This window comes from Onychomys torridus, chromosome 8 (genome assembly GCF_903995425.1).
Source record: "Onychomys torridus chromosome 8, mOncTor1.1, whole genome shotgun sequence".
Classification (NCBI taxonomy): domain Eukaryota; kingdom Metazoa; phylum Chordata; class Mammalia; order Rodentia; family Cricetidae; genus Onychomys; species Onychomys torridus.
The window spans coordinates 4,145,167-4,170,782 of record NC_050450.1 but is presented as its reverse complement, the minus strand read 5'-3'; the positions used below and the strand labels follow the sequence as shown (position 1 = coordinate 4,170,782).

Here is a 25,616-nt window from a genome sequence, read left to right as displayed (position 1 = left end):
TTTTAGTTTGAAGTCTATTTTTCTGGATATTAGGATGGCTACACCAGCTTGCTTCTTAAGACCCTTTGATTGGAAAGTCTTTTCCCAGACTTTTATTCTTATGTAGTATCTATCTTTGAATTTGAGGTGTGTTTCTTGTATGAAGCAGAAAGATGGGTCCTTTTTTTCGTATCCATTCTGTTAGCCTGTGTCTTTTTATAGGTGAATTAAGTCCATTGATATTAGTGGATATTAATGACCAGTGATGGTTCATTCCTGTTATTATTTTTAATTTTTGGTGGTAGTTTTTCTGTACTTCTCTTTTTTTGGGTTTACTGCTGTGGTGTTATCTATTGCCTGTGTTTTCATGGGCATATCTGACTTCCTTAGTTTGGAATTTTCCTTCTAGTGCTTTCTGTAGGGCTGGGTTTGTGGATAAGTATTGTTTAAGTCGGTTTTATCTTGGAATGTCTTGTTCACTCCATCTATGATGATTGAAAGTTTTCTTGGGTATATTAGTCTAGGCTGGCATCCATTGTCTCTTAAGTGTCTGCATTATATCTGTCCAGGTCCTTCTGGCTTTCAAAGTCTCCATTGAGAAATCGGGTGTTATTCTGATGTGTTTGCCTTTATAAGACACTTGGCCTTTTTTCTTTGCTGCTCTTAATATTCTTTCTTTATTCTGTATGTTTAGTTGTTTAATTATTATGTGCCAAGGGGACTTTTTTTGGGGGGGGTCTAGTCTGTTTGGTGTTCTATAGGCTTCTTGTATAGGCATTTCCTTCTTCTAGTTGGGATAGTTTTCTTTCATGATCTTGTTAAATAAATTTTCTTTGCCTTTGAGTTGGTATTCTTCTCCTTCCTCTATCCCTAATATTCGTAGGTTTTATCTTTTTATGGTGTCCCAAATTTCTTGGACATTTTGGGTCATGACTTTGTTGGCTTTAGTGTTTTCTTTGACTGATGAATCTACTTCTTCTAACGTGTCTTCAACTCCAGAGATCCTGTCTTCCATCTCTTGCATTCTGTTTGTTATACTTGCCTCTGAAGTTCATGTTTATTTACTCAGATTTTCTATTTCCAGCATTTTTTCTGCTAGTGTCTTCTTGATATTTTCTATTTCCCTCTTCAGGTCTTTCCCTTGCTTTTTCATGATTTTCTTTCAGGGACTTATTGTTTTCTTCTGCTTTAATTGTCCTTTGCTCTAGTTTTTTATAACGTTCTTCCCAGTTTTTGTTTGTCTTTCCTCCACTTTATTCTTTATTTCTTCTATATAAATAAGGCTCTAGCCTCTTCATGATGTTACTTATAAGGTTGTTTTCTTCTTCTTCTTCCATTCCGTGATGTTCAGGTCTAGCTGTTGGAGAGCGGGTAGGTTCTGGTGATGATGAGTTGCTCTTTATTTTGTTGTATGTACTTCTGCCTTGGCATCTGTCCCTGTCCTCGTGGGTTCATTCTTGGTCTTATCATTGTACTTGGTCCAGACAGAGCTGACAGATTTAGGTAGCCTCTCTCTGGTCCAGATCGAAGCTCTGGGCTGGATGGGAGCTCTGGTCCAGATGAGAGTGCTGGCCGGATAGAAGCTGGGGGTCTGGACTCTGAGTCTTAGGAAGTCCTTGGGGTCTCCTTATCTTGTCCAGATGGGAGTTCCGGGACAGGATGGAAGCTCTGGTCCAGTGGGAGTTCCGGGGCGGATGGTAGCTGGGGGCTGTCTGGTCCAGATGGGAGTTCCAGGGCAGGATGGAATGCTGGACACTGGTCTCTAAGTCTCCGGAAGTGGCTGGGGTCTCCAGCAGATGGGTGTGTAGGCGTTGAGGTTGTAGTGTCCACCAGAGGGTCTCTCTCTGGTCCAGATGGGAGTTTCGGGGTGGATGGGAGCTGGGGGGCTGGTCTCTGAGTCTCAGGAAGTGGCTGGGGGCTTGGGAAAATGGGTGTGGTGGCAGGGTGTGGAGACTGCAGGGTCTGCCTGCAGTCTTGGAAAAGGGGAGCCTTCCCACAGGGCCAATTGTCTGGAAACTGGGGCCAGGGTGGGCAGGATATAGGACAATTTCTAAAGTCTCATAATCTTCAGAAACTCCAACACTTTAAAACTGCACTGTTTCTTTAAAAATCTAGAGTCTCCTAACTCTGGGCTCCTTGTAAAAAAAATGTTACTTACTTTTCTTATTCCAAGATGGAATAACCAGGGCACATCAGAGCACAGCAAAACCAAACTCCAACAGTATAGGTCAGTGCTTGATATCTTTGATTGACTCCTAGTCTTCTGGTCTCAAAGCTACTTCTCCAGCTCTGCTGTCTGCAGCACACACAGCTTATCTGGTAGGTGGAGGCCAGCTTCACTCCACCCCTGCCCTGTCCTCTGTAGCTCCAATATGCTGGGATCTCTGTTGTAACTGAGGCTGTATCTTCACTGATGGCCTCTCCTGGCCTCTTCAGTAATTCTGACCCTGCTACATGGTGCCCCTCTTCAGCTTTGCCCGATGCCCCCTTCAGTCCTGAGGCTTCCACTGCAATGAAAGCTGAGACTTCACCAATAGCTTCCTGGCCTCCCCTCACAGAGGCTCCAACCCTGCCACACAATGCCACACCTCAACTGCTCTCCATAATTTCTTCATGTCTGGGAAGCACTGCATGGGAGTATTATAAGTCTTTAAAACTACATCTGAATTATAAGGTGGACTATTGGATTCTGTTTAATATTTCTTTCTCTCTCTCTCTCCCTTCCTTCCTTCCTTCCTTCCTTCCTTCCTTCCTTCCTTCCTTCCTTTCTTTCTTTCTTTCTTTCTTTTTCCCTCAACAGCGTCAAGTCCTTTCAGCTCTCAGTCAGATTGCAAAGCATTCTGTGGACTTGGCAGAGATGGTTGTTGAAGCAGAGATTTTCCCGGTTGTGCTCACCTGTCTGAAGGACAAAGATGAATACGTGAAGAAAAATGCTTGTACTTTAATTAGAGAGATTGCAAAACATACGCCTGAGGTAAAAACAAACCAACAACTGAAAAGTGAACTTCAGGTTGCAATTTTACTGTGCACCAGTGTTCCTAGACCCTGCCCACAAGATGACTGCAGTCCTCTTCTCTCAGGTGGTGACACTCAAAAGACAACTTATACAATTTTTTTTTTTTTTTTGGAGCTGAGGATCGAAGCCAGGGCCTAGTGCTCTACCGCTGAGCTAAATCCCCAACCCCGCTGAATGTTCTGCAGGCTGTGAATGCCCTGAAGTGGAGAACCACTGAATTGTATAATGCAGTTGGAGTTTAAAATCTAGCTTCTAATCATGTTTAGCTTTCCATTTCTAGGTATGAGGACTGTGGATCTCTGCCATCCCCAGCCATTTTATGTCAGTTAGGAACAATGAAATGATACATTACATTTCTAGGTTGGTTCAGACCACAAAGAGCCCCTGGCCTGTATCAGTACTGTAGATTTACATGGGAAAAACAAACCTAAGGAAAACCTGTGTTCATTCTGAAGTTTTACTTTTTCCGTGCATGCGTTGCTTAACCCTTAATTTTATTAATTTTATTACATGTAAATTTATTACACATTGTGTTTCATTGATCTTTATTTGCATGAAATTTTCCATAATTGAAGTACATTCAGCTTACTAGTCATTGCCAACAAAGGCAAGTGGGTTAGACTGTTCCAAGTGTCTGAATTTTTCAGTCATTAATATTAGCTGAGTAATTAGCTAGTTATGAACTAGTTCTAAGCTTAGTGTCTAGGTGAAGGATTTTAACATCCATTATAACAGGGATAAAGCTTGTCCCATTGATGTGAAGAAAACTGAATTACAGAATAAGGTTCCTCACAACAAGAGTGTTATACTTGCGTATCTCTTTAGAAAGTACAAGAGTTTCTCTAAGACATATTTCAATTTTATCAGCTTTATTTTAAGTCCTAAATAAAGTGTGGTCAAGCTGTATTTAAAGATCATCTTACTTTATCTGGGCTTTTCTTTTTTCCTCAGCTTTCCCAACTGATTGTTAATGCAGGAGGTGTGGCTGCCGTGATTGACTGCATCGGATCCTGCAAAGGGAACATACGGCTGCCTGGCATCATGATGCTGGGTTACGTGGCTGCTCATTCTGAGAACCTGGCCATGGCGGTGATCATCTCCAAGGTGTGCAATCTTTACTTGTGGTGATGTAGTTGGCTGTTCTATGGTGGGAACCATAAGTGGATGTTCTCCATCAGAAGAGAAAATATAACTGAACAGAGCAAAACTAACCCATTTTCCCAGTTGTTTTACTGTTGAATTCAGTGCTTGTCTCCCAGAGTGAAACTTGAAGAAAGGTTGAGGTAACGGAAAATGTTGTTTTACTCAGTGTCTGGTATCAATAATTATTACCACCTTTGAGTATTACTGTTATGTGAAAATTATCTGTTAAGTATATATATATATGGATATTAATTTGTCTATTTATAAACATACAAAGCACACTGTGGTTAAAAACATCATAGCTGTATTGTGGTACATGCCTTTAATCCTAGCACTTGGGAGCTGAGTGGATCTCATGAGTTCAGTTGGATCACAACAAAACCAAATAAACAAAACCCATTATAAACGATTTGACCATTAATCATTTTCTCTGTGGTCTCTGCATTCCTCCCTTACCTGTTGCTTGGCTATGGAGACCATAGCCCTCTCAGAACAAGTTTCCTTTCTCGGTACAGGATGACAGTGCACATGGCAGACAGCAGTGCTTTACTCTTGTTTCTCTGCTTTGGGGATTTTTTTATTTTTATTTTTTGACTTAGATCAATCTAAGACCTCGTGTAAACTCATGATGGGGCCATAGTAGATGCTCATAAAATGTGTTGGTGCAGAAATATTGATCTCCTAAAGAGTGTTTCAAAGGCTGTGTAATCACAGTGTGTGGTGAGCCTCTGAGGTGTCAGGTCTCGGCAGCACACAGGACTTGCTGCTGCATGTTAAATAGTGGGTACTTTGCCATTCCACCAATCAGAACATGAGCAGCCTCTGCTCCTTTGTCCTGCCCTTCTGTTGCTGTTCTTATGTTATCACAGGTGTTGACAGTGACTAGAAGAGTTGCCGTAAGCACTTGACAAGGGTCTTTGCTCCTTGGTTTCCATGTAGGGAGAGTTATGAACATGCAGCAATCCGTAACTTCCGGGCTCCAGCTCAAGCAACCAAGACGCGTCCCCTTAGCTGCCAGTTTTCCTTTGGTTTTTCAGTTTCTTAGAGGTCAAAGTGGCGGCAGTAGTTTGAGACAAAGCACAGAGCCACGCAGCACTCTCTCCTTGACCTAGTAGTGATGATGCTTAAGCTTGTTACACTCTCTCTCTTTGTTTTTCGCCAGGCAGTTGTGGCGCACACCTTTAATCCCGGCACTTAGAAGGCTGCGTCAGGCAGATCTGTGAGTTCAAGTCCAGCCTGATCTACAGAGTGAGCTCCAGGAAAGCCTGGGCTACACAGGGAAACCCTGCTTCAAAAAACAAACAAACAAAAAACCATTTAAAAATTTTTGAGATTATAATGTAATTACATCATTTTTCCCTTCTGCAGACCAATTTTCTACCCAAATAGTTAGCCCTGAAAACATATACATACAAGCAAAATTACACCAATGGGGTAGATTGTATTTATGTATTTAGGAATACACACATGCGCGCGCGCTTGCACACACACACACACACACACACACACACACACACACACAGCAATTAATGAAAAAAGAGACGATGGTCCCCATGGGACTGGACTCGGCCCTCTGGATACTCGAGACAGTTGTTTAGCTTGAACTGTTTTGAGGGACCCCAGGCAGGGCGATCGGGATTCGTCCAGGGTGCTTGAACTGGCTTTTTGGAGCCTAGCGCCTGAAGTGTCACACTTCGGGCAGCTTTGGTGCAGGGAGGAGAGGCTTGGACCTGCCTCAACTGAATGTACCAGGCTCTGTTGACTCCCCATGGGAGACCTGGCCTTGGAGGAGGTGGGAATGGAGGGTGGGTTGCGGGGGAAAGGCTGGGAAGAGGGAGGGGGGATCTGTGGTTGGTATGTAAAGTGAATAGAAAATTTCTTAATAATAAAAAAAAGAGGCCATGAATTTGAAGGAAAGCAAGGAGGGTTGTATGGGAAGATTTGGAGGGAGGAAAGGGTGGGGAAACGATGCCCAATGTTCAGTGGCAGTCTGTAACTCCTTGTGTCATGGCAATTCATAACCAGTGAGCCTGTAGACCAGAGCTGGGGACGGGGTCCATGAGCTGTTTGCCTTGTCTCTTCTGCCTCCGTCTGGTTAAATCTACAAGTATGTGCTCTTTAGAGCATCACTTCACTCTGAAGAAGGGCTGAGCTTTTGTATTGGTGGATGCAGTATGTAGTTGTAGGAAAGGAACAGATGAAAAAAATATGGTAAGTCTCTTCAGGAAACTGAACTGTAACCTAATAATTTTAACCTTTACTTGGTGTTATGGCCTTCTGATACTGAGAGGTTGGGTCTTTTATTTTTTTGTTGTTGTTGTACTGAATTTGGGGTAAAGTCTCAAATTAGAAAAATATGCTCACCAAGAGTCTGGAATTAGAATTTGATTTGTTTTCCTTTGATATGTGAACTGTGATGTGTTTGAGGTATTCTAGGTAGTTATGTTTCTGTTATTAGTTAACATTAATGCTTAAGAGATAAAATGTCTACTATATAACAAAAGGATTCATTCCTGCTGAGGCATTCAATCATGTTAGGATGAGCAAAACTATAATTAAGTTGACATAAATAAATAAATAAATAAATAAATAAATAAATAAGTGCTACTTCAAGAAAGATATTAGTGGAATATATTCCACTTGCCCATATTATTAAAATTTTATTCTATCATAATAATGTTGTTCTCAGATTTACCGTAAATGGTGAAAACTTTGTGTGTGTGTGTGTGTGTGTGTGTGTGTGTGTGTGTGTGTGTGTATGAAGATTGAACCCATGGTGGCACATATGCTAGGCAAGGGCTCTTGGCTATACCCTCAGTCCTTGGTTAACCTTTTTAAAAGATTTATTTATGTATTTTATGTACACGAGTGTTTTATCTGCACATATGCCTGCACACCAGAAGAAGACATCAGATCTTACTAGAGATGGTTGTGAGGCACCATGTGGTTGCTGGTAATTGAACTCAGGAACTCTGGAAGATCAGCCAGTGCTCTTAACTGCTGAACCATCTCTCCAGCTCTGCTTTGTTAATTTTTTAAATAAGGGAAAATAAGGGCTTTACAATCCTAAACAGTTTTAGTTGGTTACAGTAGTGTTGGTTTTTGCCTGGTGTGTGGCATGTGTTGTTTCATTGGAGAGTAAAAACTATTAGAGATACAAGGATAGTTAAGTTAGCTTGTTACAGATAATTAACACAGTTTGGTTCTAGCCACATAACTGACTTAAATGGCAGGCCTTATGATGTGCCCGTTACTTGAATCACTCAGGAGAAAGGGATGAAAGCCAAAATGACTTCTTTAGTTGTCTGAGAGACAGGGTAGATTCTACAAGTCTGTTCTAGATTTGCATATAACACTTGCTCTTTGGGTCCCCGGCAGGGTGTACCCCAGTTGTCAATCTGCCTCTCAGAAGAACCAGAAGATCACATCAAGGCTGCTGCTGCCTGGGCCTTAGGACAGCTGGGAAGACACACGCCGGAGCACGCCAGGGCGGTGGCGGTCACCAACACTCTGCCAGTTCTGCTTTCTTTGTACATGTCGCCAGAGAGCTCTGAGGACTTGCAGGTGAAAGTGAGTGTCCAGTCTTTACGGTTTGGGAAGATGGGTTAGATAGGACTAGTTCTCTTTTGATGTGTGATTTAAAATCTTTTAATTTTCTGATGGACAATGTTGTTTTTCTAAAATAAGAAATAAATTTAAAGTCAAGTGTGGTGGTACACACTTACAGTCCCAGTACTCCAAAGATAGAAGAGTTCAGTCATCTCTGACTATACAGAGACTCCAAGGCCAACCTGGGCTACATGAGACCCTTTCCTTTAAAAATGGAGTAATCATGTGTTTTAAAAAACATTCTCTATAGAATCAAGTTGTTTATAAAATCAATGTTTTTTGGTCTCTATTTCTGTTATTTTCTATGAAGAATTATTTTCATGCAATCTTATTAAATTTTTTATTATGTTATCTTATTATTTGTGCATGTGTGTATTTGTGTGCATGTGCACACCATGGTGTATATGGGGAGGCCAGAGAACAACATGTGGGAGTCTGTTCTCTCCTTCCATTGTGTTCAATGTTCAATGTTCCCTGCAGATTGAACCCAGGTTTTAAGACTTGGCAACACCGGGCGGTGGTGGCACACGCCTGTAATCCCAGCACTCGGGAGGCAGAGGCAGGTGGATCTCTGTGAGTTCGAGGCCAGCCTGGGCTACAGAGCTAGTCCAGGACAGGCTCCAAAGCTACAGAGAAACCCTGTCTTGAGAAACCAAAAAAAAAAAAAAAAAAAAAAAAGACTTGGCAGCAAATGCCTTGACTCACTGAGCCATCTCATCAGCCCCCAATTTCCTTCCTCATGTGTTTAAGTTTATCAAATGTGGCTTATTTAATAGAAATTAAGTATTCGCTTTCAGCAGCTTCTTTTTATATTAAACTGAAAAATGGACTGTTGTCAGGCCTGATATTAATGGTGCAGAACCTTCCTCAGACTTCAGTTTAGAAGGTTCAGGTCCTCTGAGCATCTTGCTGAAGGGGCTCCTCCATTCTTCCCCTCTTCTCCAAAGTCTCTTGGATTCTATCAACTGCTGCTTTATAGATTTAAAACATTGAGTTTGGTCAACTCTGTTTGATTTGACACTTCCTTGTTGGGGAAAAGTGTATCTGAAAACATCAAGAACTATTTTGTGGTATTTTCATTTGTTATTCTGGCAGTTCTTAAACTAGGAGGCCATGCTGAAGTTCATTTTGTCCAAAAGGCATGCCACCATTTTAGTTATGGTTTCTATTGCTGTGATAAAACAATGTGATCAAAAGCCATTTAGGGGAGAAAGGATTTATTTGACTTATCTAGTTTGGGTCATAGCCTATTGAAGGAGAGAGTTCAAGGCATAAACCTGGAGGCAGAAATGAAGCAGAAGGCATGATGGATCCCTGATTACTGGCTTGCTCCTCATGGTTTGCTCAGCCTGATTTTTGTTTTTACAACTTAGGACCACCTGCCCAAGGTTGTCACCACCCACAATAGGCTGGGTCCTCCCATGTCAGTCATTAATCAAGAAAATGCCTGATGGACTTGCCTATCGACCAATTGTATGGAGCCAATTTTCTCAACTAAGATCCCTCTACCCAAATGACATAAAAGTAACCAGTGCAGTCACCTTCTATAAGCACTCCTTAATCCATAATTGGGTCCAATCTGGGAGAATCAGAGAGCGGCTTGTTAGCATTTCTTCCACGCTGTCACACAGTATGACTTTCTGTCTGTTTGCATCTGTTTTATTCCGAACACTTCAATGAAAAAAAAGGAAGTATTTTGTCTGATAAGCCTATCTATACTATAAATATCTATTTATTTATAATTAAAAATACTTGTTTTCATTTGTTTTGGTTTAGAAGCATCATTATTAAATGTTTTATCTTAGTTTGCCATTTGGATGAGTTAGTTTCAAAACTATTTCTAGAATATTTGTTATTATTTAGTACCTATTGTATATTATTTCTAGAATACTTAATATTAATTAGTACCTATTGTGTTCACAGTTGTTATTTCACTTTTAGAAGCTTTATTCAGTGTAATTATATACCATCCATTTTACCCATTTAAAGTATGTAATTAAAATGGCATTAAGTATATTTACAGAATTGCAACCATCACCAAAGATTAATTTAATAACCTCTGTATTTCAATCCGTAGACCCAGATGAGTTATGTTAAGAGTAGGGATGTTACAGGGGACACAGGGATCTCCCTGGGGGGAATAGAATGACTTTTATGAATGGACTGGGGACAAGTGGGGATGGGAGTGGGGGGATCAGGTGGAGGTGGTGGGATGGGATGTAAGGAGAGAGCACAGGGAGAGACAGTTGGAGTTGGGGGATCACTTGGGGGTGATGTGGAAACCTAATACAATGGAAACTTCCTAGAATTACTATGAGGACTCATAGTAATGGAGGATACAGAGTCTCAACTGGCCAACTCTTGTAGCCAGAGGAGGCTTCCAGTGGCAAGGCTAAGTAGGTTACATTCAACTGGGTTGTTGGCCAAAGGGGGCCCATGGAAGTCCCCAAACAACCTAGGCTGCTGCCAAGACAAAAGGTTGCTCCCCACAAACTGATTTCAGGGCCCCATTGCTGAGGACAACACCCACATAACTCACTGAAGTTGAGCTGGTGCCTACATGGAACCCTCAACCCTAAATTCTAGTCTTTTTGATGGATCAAAGACCTCAACATAAAGCAATACACTCTGAACTGTATAGAAGAGAAGCTAGGGAGTAGCCTTGAATGCATCAGTATAGATGACTTTCTGATTAGAACACAAATAATGCAGGCAATAAGATCAATGATTAATAATGGACCTCATGAAACTGAAAAGCTTCTGTAAGGCAAAGGACACCATCATTAGAACAAAACAGCAGCCGACAGAATGGGAAAATATTTTACTAACTCCACATCTGATAAAGGACTAATATCAATGAGCTCCAGGAGTCTAGTCAAAGAGAGGGAAGAGGGATTATATGAGCAAAGGGGGTCAAGATCATGATGGGGACACCTAGAGAGACAACTGAACCAAGCTCATGAACTTTAGACCAATAGCTGTGGAACCTGCATGGGACCAGACTAGACACTCTGCATAAGGGAGACAGTTGTGCAGATGGGTCTGTTTGAGAGGCCTCTGGCAGTGTGATCAGAATCTATCCCTGGTGCATGAGATGGCTTTCTGGGTCCCATTACCTATGGCTGGACACCTTTCTCAATCTTGATGCAAGGGAGGGTGGGTGTTGGTCTTGCCTCAACTGAATGTACCAGGCTTTGCTGTCCCCTCAATGGGAGAACTTATCCTTTTGGAGGAGGGGATGGGGGAGCAGGGTGGAGAAGGTGGGGATTGGAGGCAGCAGAAGGAGGGATGAGAGGGGGAATCTGTGGTTGGTATGTAAAAGGAATAAAATTTTTTTTAAATAAAAAAATCTCTTTGAAAACAAAACAAAACAAAAACAAACAAACAAAAAGAATGCAAGAAACCAGATGTCAAAAAACCCAAATATCCAGATTTAAAAATGGGATACAGATCTAAACAAAGAATTCTCAATAGAGGAAACTCAATTGGCTGAAAAACACTTAAAAAATGTTCAACATTTTTAAGCTGGGCAGTGGTGGCACATACCTTTAATCCCAGTACTCAGGAGGCAGAGCCAGGTGGATCTCTGTGAGTTTGAGGCCAGCCTGGGCTACCAAGTGAGTTCCAGGAAAGACGCAAAGCTACACAGAGAAACCCTGTCTTGAAAAACAAAACAAGAACAAGAACAAGAACAAGAACAACAACAACAACAACAACAACAACAACAAAGTTCAACATCTTAGCTGTGAGGGAAATGCAAATCAAAGCTACCTTGAGATTCTATCTTATACTTGTCAGAATGGCTAAGATCAACAACACAAATAACAGCTCATGCTGATGAGAATGTGGAGCCAGGGCAACATTCCTCCATTGCTGATGGGAGTACAAACTTGTACAGTCACTATGGAAACCTATATGATGGTTCCTCAGAAAGTTGGGAATTGATTTACTCAAGATTTAGCTATGCCACTCTTGGGCATATACCCAAAGGATGCTCCATCCTACCACAAGGACACTTGCTCAACCATGTTCATTGTGGCTTTATTCGTAATAGCCAGAAACTGGAAACAACCTAGATGTCCCTCAACAGAAGAATGTCCACAATGGAGTATCAGCTGTTAAAAAATAACATCATGAAATTTGCAGCCAAATGAAGAACTAGAAAAAATCATCCTGAGTAAGGTAACTCAGACCCAGAAAGACAAATATGATCAGTGTCTTATCCAGTCATCATCAGAGAGGCTTCCTCTGGCAGCTTATATCATCAAAAGTGGAGTTGTTGAGTCATGGTAACACTGCTTAACATAGTAAGGAACCACTAAAATATCTTTCAATCGTAGCTGCACCATTTTACATTCCCACTAACTAGGAGTGGACTAGTTTTGTTCACACTCCCACTAACAGTAGTTGCTTGTTTATTTTTGATTGTTGCCATTTTGTAGTTTTGATTGGAATTTGATAGTGGTCAATAATGTTTAGAATATCTTCATATACTTACTGCCATTGATATGTATTCTTGGAAAAATGTCCATTCAGATCTTTTGTCATTATTATTAATACTTTGAAGTGATGGGAATATAATTCAGGGTCTTGCTCATGCTAGGTAAGCCTTCTGCTATATTAAAAGCCCTTGCATCTGAAAACTGGGTCATTTTTGCATTTTTATTATTTCTTTTACTTTTGAGATTATAGTATAGCATAATTTCCACCTTCCCTTTCTGCCCCATAAACCTTTCCATATACCCCTCTTCACTCTTTTTCAGTTCATGACCTCTTTTTTCATTAGATATTGTTACATATATATATATAAAGTCTATACATTTATATTCCTGAATATAACCTGGTCAGTCTATTCTTTATGATGTTATTCTTATGTATGTCTTTAGAGCTGGCCATTTGGTATGGGATAGCCAATTGGTATGCTCTTACTTGGGGAAGACTCTTTCTCCTGCTTTCAGCATTCTTAGTTGCTTATAGTTCTCTATGTAGAGCTGAGGCTTCCTGGGATTTCTCTGGACCACTTTAACATGCCTATTGTTGTCCTTGTTTGGCTCATTCTTAGGTGGTCACATTGGTGAGACTTCATGGGTGGAGCTTCTGACATTCATAGAAGACACAATCTCACAGGAAACTCCCTGGTCCTCTGACTCTTACAACCTTTCTACCCCCCATTCCATAATATTTCCCAAGTTTTAGGTGAAGGAATAGAGGTATCCTTTGGAGCTGGACTACAATACTTTGCAGTTTGATTGGTTGTGGTTTTCTCTAATGGTCTCTATTATATAGAGAAGATCATGATAAGCAGAGAGGACCACACTTATATCTGAAAATTTGAAGCTAGGAGCTTCTGATGAGAGAGTGTTTGTCTTTCTGGGTCTGAGTTACCTCATTCAATATGATCTTTTCTAGTTCTATCTGTTTACCTAAAAAGTTCATGATTTCATTTTTTTTTTACAGCTGAATAGCATTTCATAGTGTATAGTTATCACATTTCTACTATCCATTCATCAAAGGAAGGACATTTAGGTGATTTCTATTTTCTAGCTATTGTGAATAGAGCAGCAATGAACATGGCTGAACTTATCTGTGCAATAAGATTTTGAGTTCTTTGGGTATATGCCAAGGAGTGGCCTAGCTGAGTCATATTATAGATTTCCTTTTAACCTTTGAGAATTGTCTACACTGATTGCCAGACTGATGCACCAGTGTGCAATTCCACCAACAAATAATGAGGGTGTCTTATTCCCCATATCCACCCCAGGATTTGTTGATTGGTTGTTTTGTTGATCTTTGCTTTCATGACTGGGATAAAATGAAATATCAGTATTGTTTTAATTTGCATTTTTTAATTGCTATGGGTAATGAATATTTTGTGAGATATTTCTTAGCCTTTAAAATTTTTTACTTTTGAGAATCCTTTGTTCACATTTCAGACCCATCTTTCAAAGGGGACATTTGTTTTTCTGATTATTTTTGAGTTCTTTAAAGATTCTGGATGTCAAGTGCAGAGATAGCAAAGATTCTTTTGCATTCACTAGACTTTCTTGACATTAAGCTGATTATTTCTTTATCTGTACAGAAGCTTTTTAGTTTTACAAAGTTCCACTTGTCAACTGCTGGCCCTGGCCTTTGAGCAAATGGAGACCTATTCAGAAAGTGCTTTCCTGCAACTACGTCATGTAGACTGCTGCCTGTCTTCTAGCAGTTTTAGGTCTCACATTTAGGGCTTTAATCAGTTTGGAGATGGGTTTTTTTTCAAGATGATAGATATGGACCTAATTTCATTCTTTGTGTAGACATCCATTTTCATGACCCTTTTCTGGAGATGTTTTTTTCTTCTTCAGCTTATTATTTCTGGCATCTTTGTCACATGTCACATGTGTGCTCACGTTTGGTTCTTCTATTTTGCTCCATCAGTCTACATGTCCATTTTTTGTGCCCAAACCTTATTTTCATTACTGTGTCTCTGTAAGTTATCTTAAGTTCTGGAGTAGCAATCCCTCCAGGATAGGTTTTCCCCCTCTCAGGATTGCTTGGCTACCTGGGGTCTTTGTTGTTCATTATGAATTATGGGATAGTTTGATTAGGATTGCATTGAATCTATAGATAGATCTTACTAGAAAGGTCATTCTCACCACATTAATTCTGCCATTCCAGCCAGGCGGCGGTGGTGCACGCCCTTAACCCCAGCACTGGGAGGCAGAGCCAGGCAGATCTGTGTGAGTTCGAGGCCAGCCTGGGATACAGAGTGAGTTCCGGGAAAGGCCCCAAAGCTACACAGAGAAACCCTGTCTCAAAAAAGAAGCAAGAAAGCAAGCAAGCAAACAAACAAGTAAATAAAATAATTCTACCAATCCATGTGCATGGAATGCCTTTCTATTTTCTAGTGCCTTTCTCTCTTTTTTAGAGGTTTAATGTTTTCATTGTAGAGGTAGTAGTTTGAATGTAATTTGCCCCTAAAGCTCATAGGAAGTGGCATATTAGGAGGTGTGGCCTTGTTTAGATAGACGTGGCCCTGTTGGAGAAAGTATGTCACTGTGGGAGCAGGTTTTGAGTTATCCTATGCTTAAGCCATGCTTAGTTTAGTTCACTTCCTATTGCCTTTGGATCAAGAACTCTCAGCTCCTTCTCCAGCACCATGTCTGCCTGAATGCTGCCGTGATGTTAATGGACCAAATCTTGAATTGTAAGCCAGCCCAATTAAATGTTTTCCTTTATAAGAGCTGTTGTGGTCAAATATCTTAGATTGGTATGAAATTTATCTGTTCAGATTAACAAAAGCTAACTTAGAGATTTACACATATGTCTTTGTTAAGTGTTCAACAATAAGCTTATAGAGAATTTAAATAAATGATGGCATATGTTTGATAAATAAGATATTTGATAAACAAGTTATATATCCTATGATAGAGTTTTGAGTCCCTTGAGGGGGTCCTTTTCTGAGAGGGTCCTTTCCTCTGAGTTGGGCCACACCCCAACATACAAGCCCCTTTTCTCCTGTTCCCATTCGGCCCTGGGATCTTTCCCTGTCACACTTCTTTCTTTCTCAGGAGACTGTAAGTCCTAGTCTTATGAAAGCTGCTATCATATTGGAGACTTAGGGAATACTAGTTGATAGTCAGTCATTCATACCTAATGGACATGGTGTCTCTTCACTGCAATGGAAACCTTAACTTGATTAAAGTTGGTACCAGGAGGTATTGCTGTGATGTGATGATTCCTGTTGTTTGCTTACTCTAGAAGGAGATAAAATGAACAGAGAGCTTGTATATATATACATATACATATATATACTTTACCTTAATAATCCTCAGTATAAGATGACTGCCAGCCATATGGCTGTCTACATCATGATGAGGTTAGGGAAACAAAATCAAATGTTATGTAGGCTTAATTTTGAGAGAATATATGAATCAAATCTGGACATACAGTTTTCCCAATTAGTTACAAATTAACTAAATTAGCAAGGACAAGGAGGCTTACATTCTTAAGCCTGAAAAAATTTTTAGTAAGGAGAGATATTTTAAAGCCATTGGCAGTGATATCTGCATCTATTATCATTTTTAATGTTCTATAGTTTTGATCTGATCTTTGAGTACAGCCAATTATAATCCTGAATGATTTATACAGAAGTAATAATTTCTTTATTATTATTATTATTATTATTATTATTATTATTATTATGTGTTTTAATTTTATACATCAGCTATGGGTTCCCCTGTCCTCCCCACTCCCACGCCCACCCCCACCTTCCCCCCAGCCCCTCCCCTCCATTCCCATGTCCTCCAGCACCAAGACACCCCTGGGGATTCATTTAAACCTGGTGGATTCAGTACAGGCAGGTCCTGTCCCCTCTTCCAGACTGAGCATGTGTCCCTGTGTAAGCCCAAGGTTCCAAACAGCCAGCTCATGCACTAAGGACAGGTCCTGGTCCCACAGCCTGGGTGCCTCCCATACAGATCAAGCTATTCAACTGTCTCACTTATCCAGAGGTCCTGATCCAGCTGGGGACTCCACAGCCATTGGTTCATAATTCATGTGCTTCCATTCGATTGGCTATTTGTCCCTGTGCTTTTTGCAATCTTGGATTCAACAATTCACGTGCTTGCAGTCCCTCCTTTTTCTCAACAGTTGGACACCTGGAGCTCCACCTGGGGCCTGGCTGAGGATCTATGCATCCACTTCCATCAGTTATTGGATGAGAGTTCCAAGACGACTGTTAGGGTGTTTAGTCATCTGATCACCAGACTAGGTCAGATCAGGGTTTCTCTTGATCATTGCTAGCAGTCTACAGAGGATATATCATTGTGGATTTCTGGGGACCTCTTGAGCACTCTGCCTATTCCTGTTATCATGTGGTCTTCATTTATCATGGTCTGTTATTCCTCATTCTCCCTTTCTGTTCTTGATCCAGCTGAGATCTCCTGCTCCCCTAAGCATTCTTTCCCTCAAACCTTGCCCTTCATTACTCCCACTGTCATCCAGATTGTTCATGTAGATCTCATCCATTTCTCTGTCATTGGGTGATCCCTGGGTCTTTCTTAGGGTCCTGTTTTCTAGGTAGCCTCCCTAGAATTGTGTAGCAGTCTAGTCATCTTTGTTATACATCTGGTATCCTCCTGTGAGTGAGTACATACCATGTTTGTTCTTCTGAGTCTGGGTTACCTCACTCAGGATAATTTTTTCTAGATCCATCCATTTGCCTGCAAACCTCATGATGTCATTGTTTTTCTCTGCTGAGTAGTACTCCATTGTGTATATGTACCATATTTTCTTTATCCATTCTTCAGTTGAAGGGCATCTAGGTTGTTTCCAGGTTCTGGGTATTACAAACAATGCTGATAAGAACATAGCTGAGCAAATGCCCTTGTGGTATGATTGAGCATTCCTTGGGTATATGCCCAAGAGTGCTATAGCTGGGTCTTGGGGGAGATTGATTCCCAATTTTCTAAGGAAGCGCCATATTGATTTCCAAAGTGGCTGTACAAGCTTGCATTCCCACCAGCAGTGTAGTAGAGTTCCCCTTGCTCCACATACTCTCCAGCATAAGCTGTCTTCTGTGTTTTTGAACTTAGCCACTCTGACAGGTGTAAGGTGGTATCTCAGAGTCGTTTGGATTTGCATTTCCCAGATAATTAGGGATGTTGAGCAATTCCTTAAATACCGTTCAGCCATTTGAGGTTCCTTCTTGGAGAATTCTCTGTTTAGTTCTATAGCCCATTTCTTAATTGGACTGTTGGGCATGTTGATGTCTAATTTCTTGAGTTCTTTATATATTCTGGATATTAGCCCTCTGTCAGATGTGGGGTTGGTGAAGACCTTTTCCCATTCTATAGGTTGTCACTTTGTCTTATTGACTGTGTCCTTTGCTCTACAAAAGCTCATCAGTTTCAACAGGTCCCATTGATTGATTGTTTCTCTCAGTGTCTGTGCTACCGGTGTTATTTTAGAAAGTAATCTCTGGTGCCAATGCATTCAAGACTACTTCCTACTTTCTCTTCTATCAGGTTCAGAGTAACTGGATTTATGTTGAGGTCTTTGATCCCCTTGGACTTAAGTTTTGTGCATGGTGACAGATATGGATCTATTTGCAGCCTTCTACATGTTGACATCCAGTTATGCCAGCACCATTTGTTGAAGATGCTTCCTTTTTTCCATTGTACAGTTTTGGTTTCTTTGTCAAAACTTATATGTTCATAGGTGTGCGGGTTAATGTCAGGGTCTTCAATTCGATTCCATTGGTTCACATGTCGGTTTTTATGCCAGTGCCAAGCTGTTTTTAGTATGGTAGCTTTATAGTAGAGCTTGAGGTCGGAGATTGTGATGCCTCCAGAGGTTGTTTTATTGTACAGGATTCTTTTGGCTATCCTGGGTTTTTGTTTTTCCATATGAGGTTGAGTATTATTCTTTCCAGATCTGTGAAGAATTGTGTTGGTAATTTGATGGGGATTGTGTTGAATCTGTAGATTGCTTTTGGTAAGATCGCCATTTTTCCTATGTTAATCCTGCCTATCCATGAGCATGGGAGATCTTTCCATTTTCTGACATCTTCTTCAATTTCTTTTTTCAGGGACTTAAAAGTACTTGTCATATAGGTCCTTCATATGCTTAGTTAGAGTAAGCCAAATTATTTTATATCATTTGTGGCTATTGTGAAGGGTAATGTATCTCTGATTTCCTTCTCAGCCTGTTTGTCTACTGCATATAGGAGGGCTACTGATTTTTTTGCGTTGATCTTGTATCCTACTATGTTGCTGAAGGTTTTTATTAGCTGTATCAGTTCCTTGGTTGAATTTTTGGGGTCACTCTTGTATACTATTACGTCATCTGCAAATAGGGAAAGCTTGACTTCTTCCTTTCCAATTTGTATCCCCTTAATCTCTTTATGTTGTCTTATAGCTCTGGCTAGAACTTCAAGTACTATATTGAATAAGTGTGGGGAGAGGGGACAGCCTTGCCTTGTTCCTGATTTTAGTGGTATTGCTTTGAGTTTCTCTCCCTTTAATTTGATGTTGGCTGTTGGCTTGCTGCAGATTGCCTTTATTATGTTTAGGCATGTTCCCTGTATTCCTGATAGCCTCAAGACCTTTATCATAAAGGGGTGTTGGATTTTATCAAATGCCTTTTCTGCATCTAGTGAGATGATCGTGTGGTTTTTTTCTTTGAGTTTGTTTATATGGTGTATTACATTGATGGACTTTCATATGTTGAACCACCCTTGCATCCCTGGGATGATACCTACTTGATCATGGTGGATAATTGTTTTGATGTGTTCTTGGAGTCTGTTTGCCAGCATTTTATTGAGTATTTCTGCATCAGTGTTCGTGAGGGATATCGGTCTGTAGTTCTCTTTCTTTGTTGCATCTTTGTTTGGTTTAGGAATCAGGGTAATTGTAGCCTCATAGAAGGAGTTTGGTAATATTCCTTCTGCTTCTATTGTGTGGAATAATTTAAAGAGTATTGGTATTAAGTCTTCTTTGAAGATCTGGTAGAATTCTGAAGTAAAACCATCTGGTCCTGGGCTGTTTTTGGTTGGGAGACTTTAATGACTGATTCTATTTCCTTAGGAGTTATTGGACTATTTAAATGGTTTATCTGGTCTTGATTTAACTTAGGTATGTGGTACCTATCCAGAAAATTATCCATTTCTTTTAGGTTTTCCAGTTTTGTGGAGTAGAGGTTTTTGAAGTATGACCTGATGATTCTCTGGATTTCCTCATTGTCTGTTGTTATGTCCCCCTTTTCATTTCTGATTTTGTTCATTTGGATGCTGTCTCTCTGTCTTTTGGTTAGTTTGCCGAAGGGCCTGTCTATCTTGTTGATCTTCTCAAAGAACCAACTCTTTGTTTCATTAATCCTTTGTATTCTCTTTATTTCTATTTTTATTGATTTCAGCTCTCAATTTGATAATTTCCTGGCATCTGTTCCTCCTGGGAGACTTTGCTTCTTCCTGTTCAAGGGCTTTCAGGTGTGCTGTCAAGTCACTAGCATGAGATTTCTCCAGCTTCTTTATGTGGGCATTCAGTGCTATGAATTTCCCTCTTAGCACTGCTTTCATAGTATCCCATAAGTTTGGGTATGTGTTGTATTCATTTTCACTGATCTCTAGGAAGTCTTTAATTTCTTTCTTTATTTCTTCCTTAACCCATTGGTGATTCAGTTGAGCATTATTCAGTTTCCATGAGATTGTAGGATTTCTGTAGTTTTTTCTGTTGTTGAAATCTAACTTTAAACCATGGTGGTCTGATAGGACACAGGAGGTTATTCCAGTTGTTTTGTATCTGTTGAGATTTGCTTTGTGGCCAAGTATGTGATCGATTTTAGAGAAGGTTCCATGGGGTTCTGAGAAGAAGGTATATTCTTTTTTGTTTGGGTGGAATGTTTTGTAGATATCGATTAAGTGCATTTGAGCCATAACATCAGTTAAGTCCATTATGTCTCTGTTAAGTTTCAATTTGGCCGATCTGTCCAGAGGTGAAAGTGGGGTGTTGAAGTCTGCCACTATTAATGTGTGGGTTTTTATATGTGATTTAAGCTTTAGTAATGTTTCTTTTACATATGTGGGTGCCCTTGTGTTTGGGGCATAAATGTTCAGAATTGCAACTTCATCTTGGTGTGTCTTTCCTGCAATGAGTATGTAATGTCCTTCATCATCTCTTTTGATTGATTTTAGTTTGAAGTCTATTTTTCTGGATATTAGGATGGCTACACCAGCTTGCTTCTTAAGACCCTTTGATTGGAAAGTCTTTTCCCAGACTTTTATTCTTAGGATGTGTCTGTCTTTGAATTTGAGGTGTGTTTCTTGTATGAAGCAGAAAGATGGGTCCTGTTTTCATATCCATTCTGTTAGCCTGTGTCTTTTTATAGGTGAATTAACTCCATTGATATTAAGGGATATTAATGTCCAGTGATTGCTTGTTCCTGTTGTTAGTTTTATTTTTTGGTGGTAGTTTTTCTGTACTTCTCTTCTTTGGGGTTTACTGCTGTGGTGTTATCTATTGCCTGTGTTTTCATGGGTGTATCTGCCTTCCTTAGGTTGGAATTTTCCTTCTAGTCCTTTCCGTCGGGCTGGGTTTGTGGATAAGTATTGTTTAAATCTGGTTTTGTCTTGGAAGGTCTTGTTCACTCCATCTATGGTGATTGAAAGTTTTGCTGGGTATATTAGTCTAGGTTGGCATCCATGGTCTCTTACTGTCTGCATTATATCTGTCCAGGTCCTTCTGGCTTTCAAAGTCTCCATTGAGAAATCGGGTATTATTCTGATGGGTTTGCCCTTAGAAGTCACTTGGCCTTTGTCCTTTGCTGCCCTTGATATTCTTTCTTTATTCTGTAGGTTTAGTTGTTTAATTATTATGTGGCGAGGGGACTTTTTTGGGGGGTCTAGTCTGTTTGGTGTTCTATAGGCTTCTTGTATCTTCATAGGCATTTCCTTCTTTAAGTTGGGAAAGTTTTCTTCTATGATCTTGTTAAATAAATTTTCCATGCCTTTGAGTTGGTATTCTTCTCCTTCCTCTATCCCTATTATTCTTAGATTTGGTCTTTTCGTGCTGTCCCAAATTTCTTGAACATGTTGGGTCATGACTTTGTTGGTTTTAGTGTTTTCTTTGACTGATGAATCTATTTCTTCTACTGTATCTTCAACACCAGAGATCCTCTCTTCCATCTCTTTCATTCTGTTGTTTATACTTGCCTCTGAAGATCCTGTTTGTTTACTCAGATTTTCTATTTCCAGCATTCCTTCTGCTAGTATCTTCTTCATTTTTTCTATTTCCCTCTTCAGGTCTTGGACTGCTCCCTTGCTTTTTCATGATTTTCTTTCAGTGACTTATTCTTTTCTTCTGCTTTAATTGTCCTTTCTTCTAGTTTTTTATAGGGTTCTTCCCATTTTTTGTTTGTCTGTTCCTACACTTTATTTTTTATTTCTTCTATATAAATAAGGCTCTAGCCTTTTCATGATGTTACTTATAAGGTTGTTTTCTTCTTCCTCTCCTCCTCCTCCTCCTCCTCTTTCTTCTTCTTCTTCTTCTTCTTCTTCTTCTTCTTCTTCTTCTTCTTCTTCTTCTTCTTCTTCTTCTTCTTCTTCTTCTTCTTCTTCTTCCATTCCATGATGTTCAGGTCTAGCTGTTGGAGATGGGCTAGGTTCTGGTGATGCTATCTTGCTGTTTATTTTGTTGTATGTACTTCTGTCTTGACGTCTGCCCATCTCCTCTTGGGTTCGTTCTTGGTCTTATCAGTGTACTTGGTCCAGACTGAGCTGACAGATTTAGGTAGCCTCTCTCTGGTCCTGATGGAAGCTCTGTGCCTGATGGGAGCTCTGGTCCAGATGGGAGTTCTGGCCAGATAGGAGCTGCGGGGCTGGACTCTGAGTCTTGGGAAGTCCCTGGGGTCTCCTTATTTTGTCCAGATGGGAGCTCCTGTTGTCCAGATGGGAGTTCCTCTGGTCTCTGGTCCAGATGGGACTTCCAGGGCAGGATGGAAGCTGGGGGCTGGTCTCTGATTCTCAGGAAGTGGCTGGGGTTTCTGGCAGATGGGTGTGGGGGCAGTGTGTGGAGACTGCAGGGTCTTCCTGCAGTCTTGGAAAAGGGGAGCATTCCCGCAGGGCCTGTCAATTGGCCAGAAACTGGGGCCAAGTTGGTCAGGTCCTCTCGGGAAAGCCTGTGTCCAGCAGTTGGACCCAGGGTCAGTGCCTCTCTGGCTATAACCCCAGGCACTCACCTCTGGTCCAGATGGGAGTTCAGGGGTGGACAGGAGCTGGGGGTTGGTCTCTGAGTCTCAGGAAGAGGTTGGGGTCTGGAACAAATGGATGTGGGGGCAGGGTGTGGAGACTGCAGTGTCTTCCTGCAGGCTTGGAAAAGGGGAGCCTTCCTGCAGGGCCCGTCAATTGGCTGGAAAGTCGGGCCAAGTTGGTTAGGTCCTCCTGGGATGGCCTGTTTCTAGCGGTTGGACCCAGGGTCAGTGTCTCTCTGCCTATAACCCCAGGCACTCACCTCTGGTCTAGACGTAATAATTTCTTAAGTTCATGTAATACCTCCTTTGTTTTGCATAAAAAGTCAAGTGTCTTATCTCATTGCAGAACCATTTTAGTCAATAAATATATTAATTGACAATTTGGGGTCTACTTTCCTGGTATATCAATGGGCGTTAGGTAGGCATTTTGTCCCCTATGCTAGGGGGTTTACCTTTAACTTAGCCTTTTAGCCTGTTTTGGGAGCAGGGAGCACAGGACTATGTATTCTCTTCTATAACTGCTTCAAGCTGAAATGTGGCGCAGATGGTCAGAACCCAGGGAGGCTGAGAGGCTAGTCAAAGGTAAGGAGAGAATTTAGGCAATGGAATATTAATCAGAAGCATCTTATTTGATCCAGCTGAAAACAAGGAGCATTCATATTGGCTGGCTTGGTCCATAACAGCTTTCAGCAAGTCCGAGTCTCATGTCTTATGGGTTGAAGTTAGTAGCCGACGCCTCTCAATGTGTCAGTCAGCCAAATAGAAGCCCACTGAAACAGATATAGAAGCGAGGCAAGAGTTAAAATTTATGAACTTATTTGGAACTTCTAGGCCAATGGTATTAGTAATTGGGAAGGGGAGACCAGGAGAGAGAAAAATACCATCCTCAGGAATAGACAGGTGAGGAAAACTAACTTATCTGGAGTTCTTTTGACCTCTGTGAGGTGGATCTAACTATTTTTTCTTTTAAAATTTTTATTATTAAGACATTGTCTGTTCATTTTACATACCAACCACAGATCCCCTCTTCTCCCAGGTCCTGCACTCCAGCCTTTCCCCCCAATCCACCCCCCATTCCCACCTCTTCCAAGTCAAGGTCTCCCATGGGGAGTCAGCAGAGCCTAATACATTCAGCTGAGGCAGGTCCAAGCCCCTACCCCCTGCACCAAGGCTGCCCAAGGTGTCCCACCATAGGCACTGGGCTCCAAAAAGCCTTCTCATACACCAGGTATGGATCTCATTCCCACTGTCTGGGGGCCCCCTAACAAATTCAAGCTAAACAACTGTCTCAAGTATCCACAGGGCCGAGTCCAGTCTCATGGGGGTTCCATAGTTATTGGTCCACAGTTAACAAGTTTCCACTAGTTTGACTGGCCATCTCTGGACGTTTTCCCATCATGATCTCAATGTCCCTTGCTCATGAATCCCTTCTCTCTCTTTCATTGATTGAACTCCTGGAGCTCAGCCTGGCTCCCAGCTGTGGATCTCTGAATCTACTTCCATCAGTTACTGGATGAAGGCTTATGATGATAGTTAGAGGTATTCACTAATCTGATTCAGTTATGAGTAGGCCAGTTCAGGTACTCTCTAGACTATTGCTAGGAGTCTAAGGTGGGGTTATCCTATGGATTTCTGGGAACTTCCCTAGCACCCTGTTTCTTCCTATTTCCATGATGTCTTAATTTATCATGGTATCTCTTTCCTTGCTCTTCCACTCTGTTCCTGTTCAAGCTCAAACCTCCCTTTCCCATATGTTCTCATCCCCCATCCCTTGCCTTCCATTACCCCCCCCCCCCCCCCAGTTCACTCATGTAGATCTCATCTATTTCTCCTTCTCAGGGTCCTACTTGTTACCTAGCTTCTCTGAAGCTGTGGGTTGCAGTCTGGCTATTATTTTCCTTGCATCTAGCATCCACTTATGAGTGAGTACATACCATACGTGTCCTTCTGAGTCTGGGTTACCTCACTCAGCATGATATTCTTTAGTTGTATCCATTTATCTTCAAATTTCATGAAGTCATTGTTATTTACTGCTGAGTAGTATCCCATTGTGTATATGTGCCAATTTTCTTTATCTATTCTTTGGTTGAGGGGCATCTATGTTGTTTCCAGGTTCTGGCTACTATAACTAAAGTTGCTATGAACATAGTTGAGTATGTGTCCTTGTGGTATGGTTGGGTATTCCTTGGGTATATGCCCAAGAGTGGTATAGCTGCTGGGTGGTGTGTTTCTTGTATGCACCAGAAGCTTGGATCCTATTTTCATACCCATTCTTTTAGCCTGTGTTTTTTTTTTTTGATAGTCAAATTGAAACCATTGATATTAAGAGATAGTAATGACCAGTGATTGTTAATTCCTGTTATTTATTTATTTTTTTTTAGTGATAGTGTTATGTGTTTTTCTTCTTTGGTATTTTTTGGTGTGGGATTATCTATTACCTGTGTTTTCTTGGGTATGTCTAACTTCCTTAGGTTGGATTTTTTTCCTTTTAGTGATTGCTGTAGGGCTGGATTTGTGGATAGGTATTGTTTAAATATGGTTTTATCATGGAATATTTTGTTTACTCAGGTTTTGGTGAATGATAGTTTTGCTGGGTATAATAGTCTGGGTTGGCATCCATGGTCCCTTAGTGTCTGCATAATATCTGTCCAGGACTTGAGAGTCTCCATTGAGAAGTCAGGTGTTATTATGATGGGTCTGCCTTTATATGTTACTTGGCCTTTTTTCCTTTGCACCTTTTAATATTTTTTCTTTATTCTGTATTGTTAGTGTTTTGATTATTATGTGGTGAGGAGACTTTTTTTTGCATCCAGTCTATTTGGTGTTCTGTAAGCTTCTTGTACCTTCATAGGCATTTTCTTGTTCAGGTTGGGAAAGTTTTCTTCTATGATTTTGTTGAATATATTTTCGGTGCCTTCTCCTTCTTCTACCCCTATTAATCTTATGTTTGGTCTTTTCATGGTGTCCCAAATTTCCTGGACATTTTATGTTATGACTTTGGTGGCTTTAGTGTTTTCTTTGACTGATGAATCTATTTTTTTTCTAGCATATCTTCAATGCCAGAGATCTGCTCTTCTATTTCTTGCATTGTTTGTTGTGCTTGCATCTGTAGTTCCTGTCCATATACTCAGATTTTCTATTT

The 25,616-nt window shown here is 40.8% G+C and overlaps 1 protein-coding gene across 3 annotated transcripts in view; it reads left to right on the top strand.

Moving 5' to 3' along the window:
* The window catches only part of LOC118589788 (sperm-associated antigen 6), a 176,581-nt gene that overhangs the window by 96,503 nt on the left and 54,462 nt on the right, over positions 1-25,616 (top strand). For all 3 annotated transcript variants that reach the window (XM_036197364.1, XM_036197363.1, XM_036197365.1), the window contains 3 exons: positions 2,780-2,953; positions 3,947-4,099; positions 7,517-7,708. In XM_036197364.1, coding sequence (XP_036053257.1) covers positions 2,780-2,953; positions 3,947-4,099; positions 7,517-7,708 — 519 coding nt within the window. The remainder of the gene's footprint in view (positions 1-2,779; positions 2,954-3,946; positions 4,100-7,516; positions 7,709-25,616) is intronic.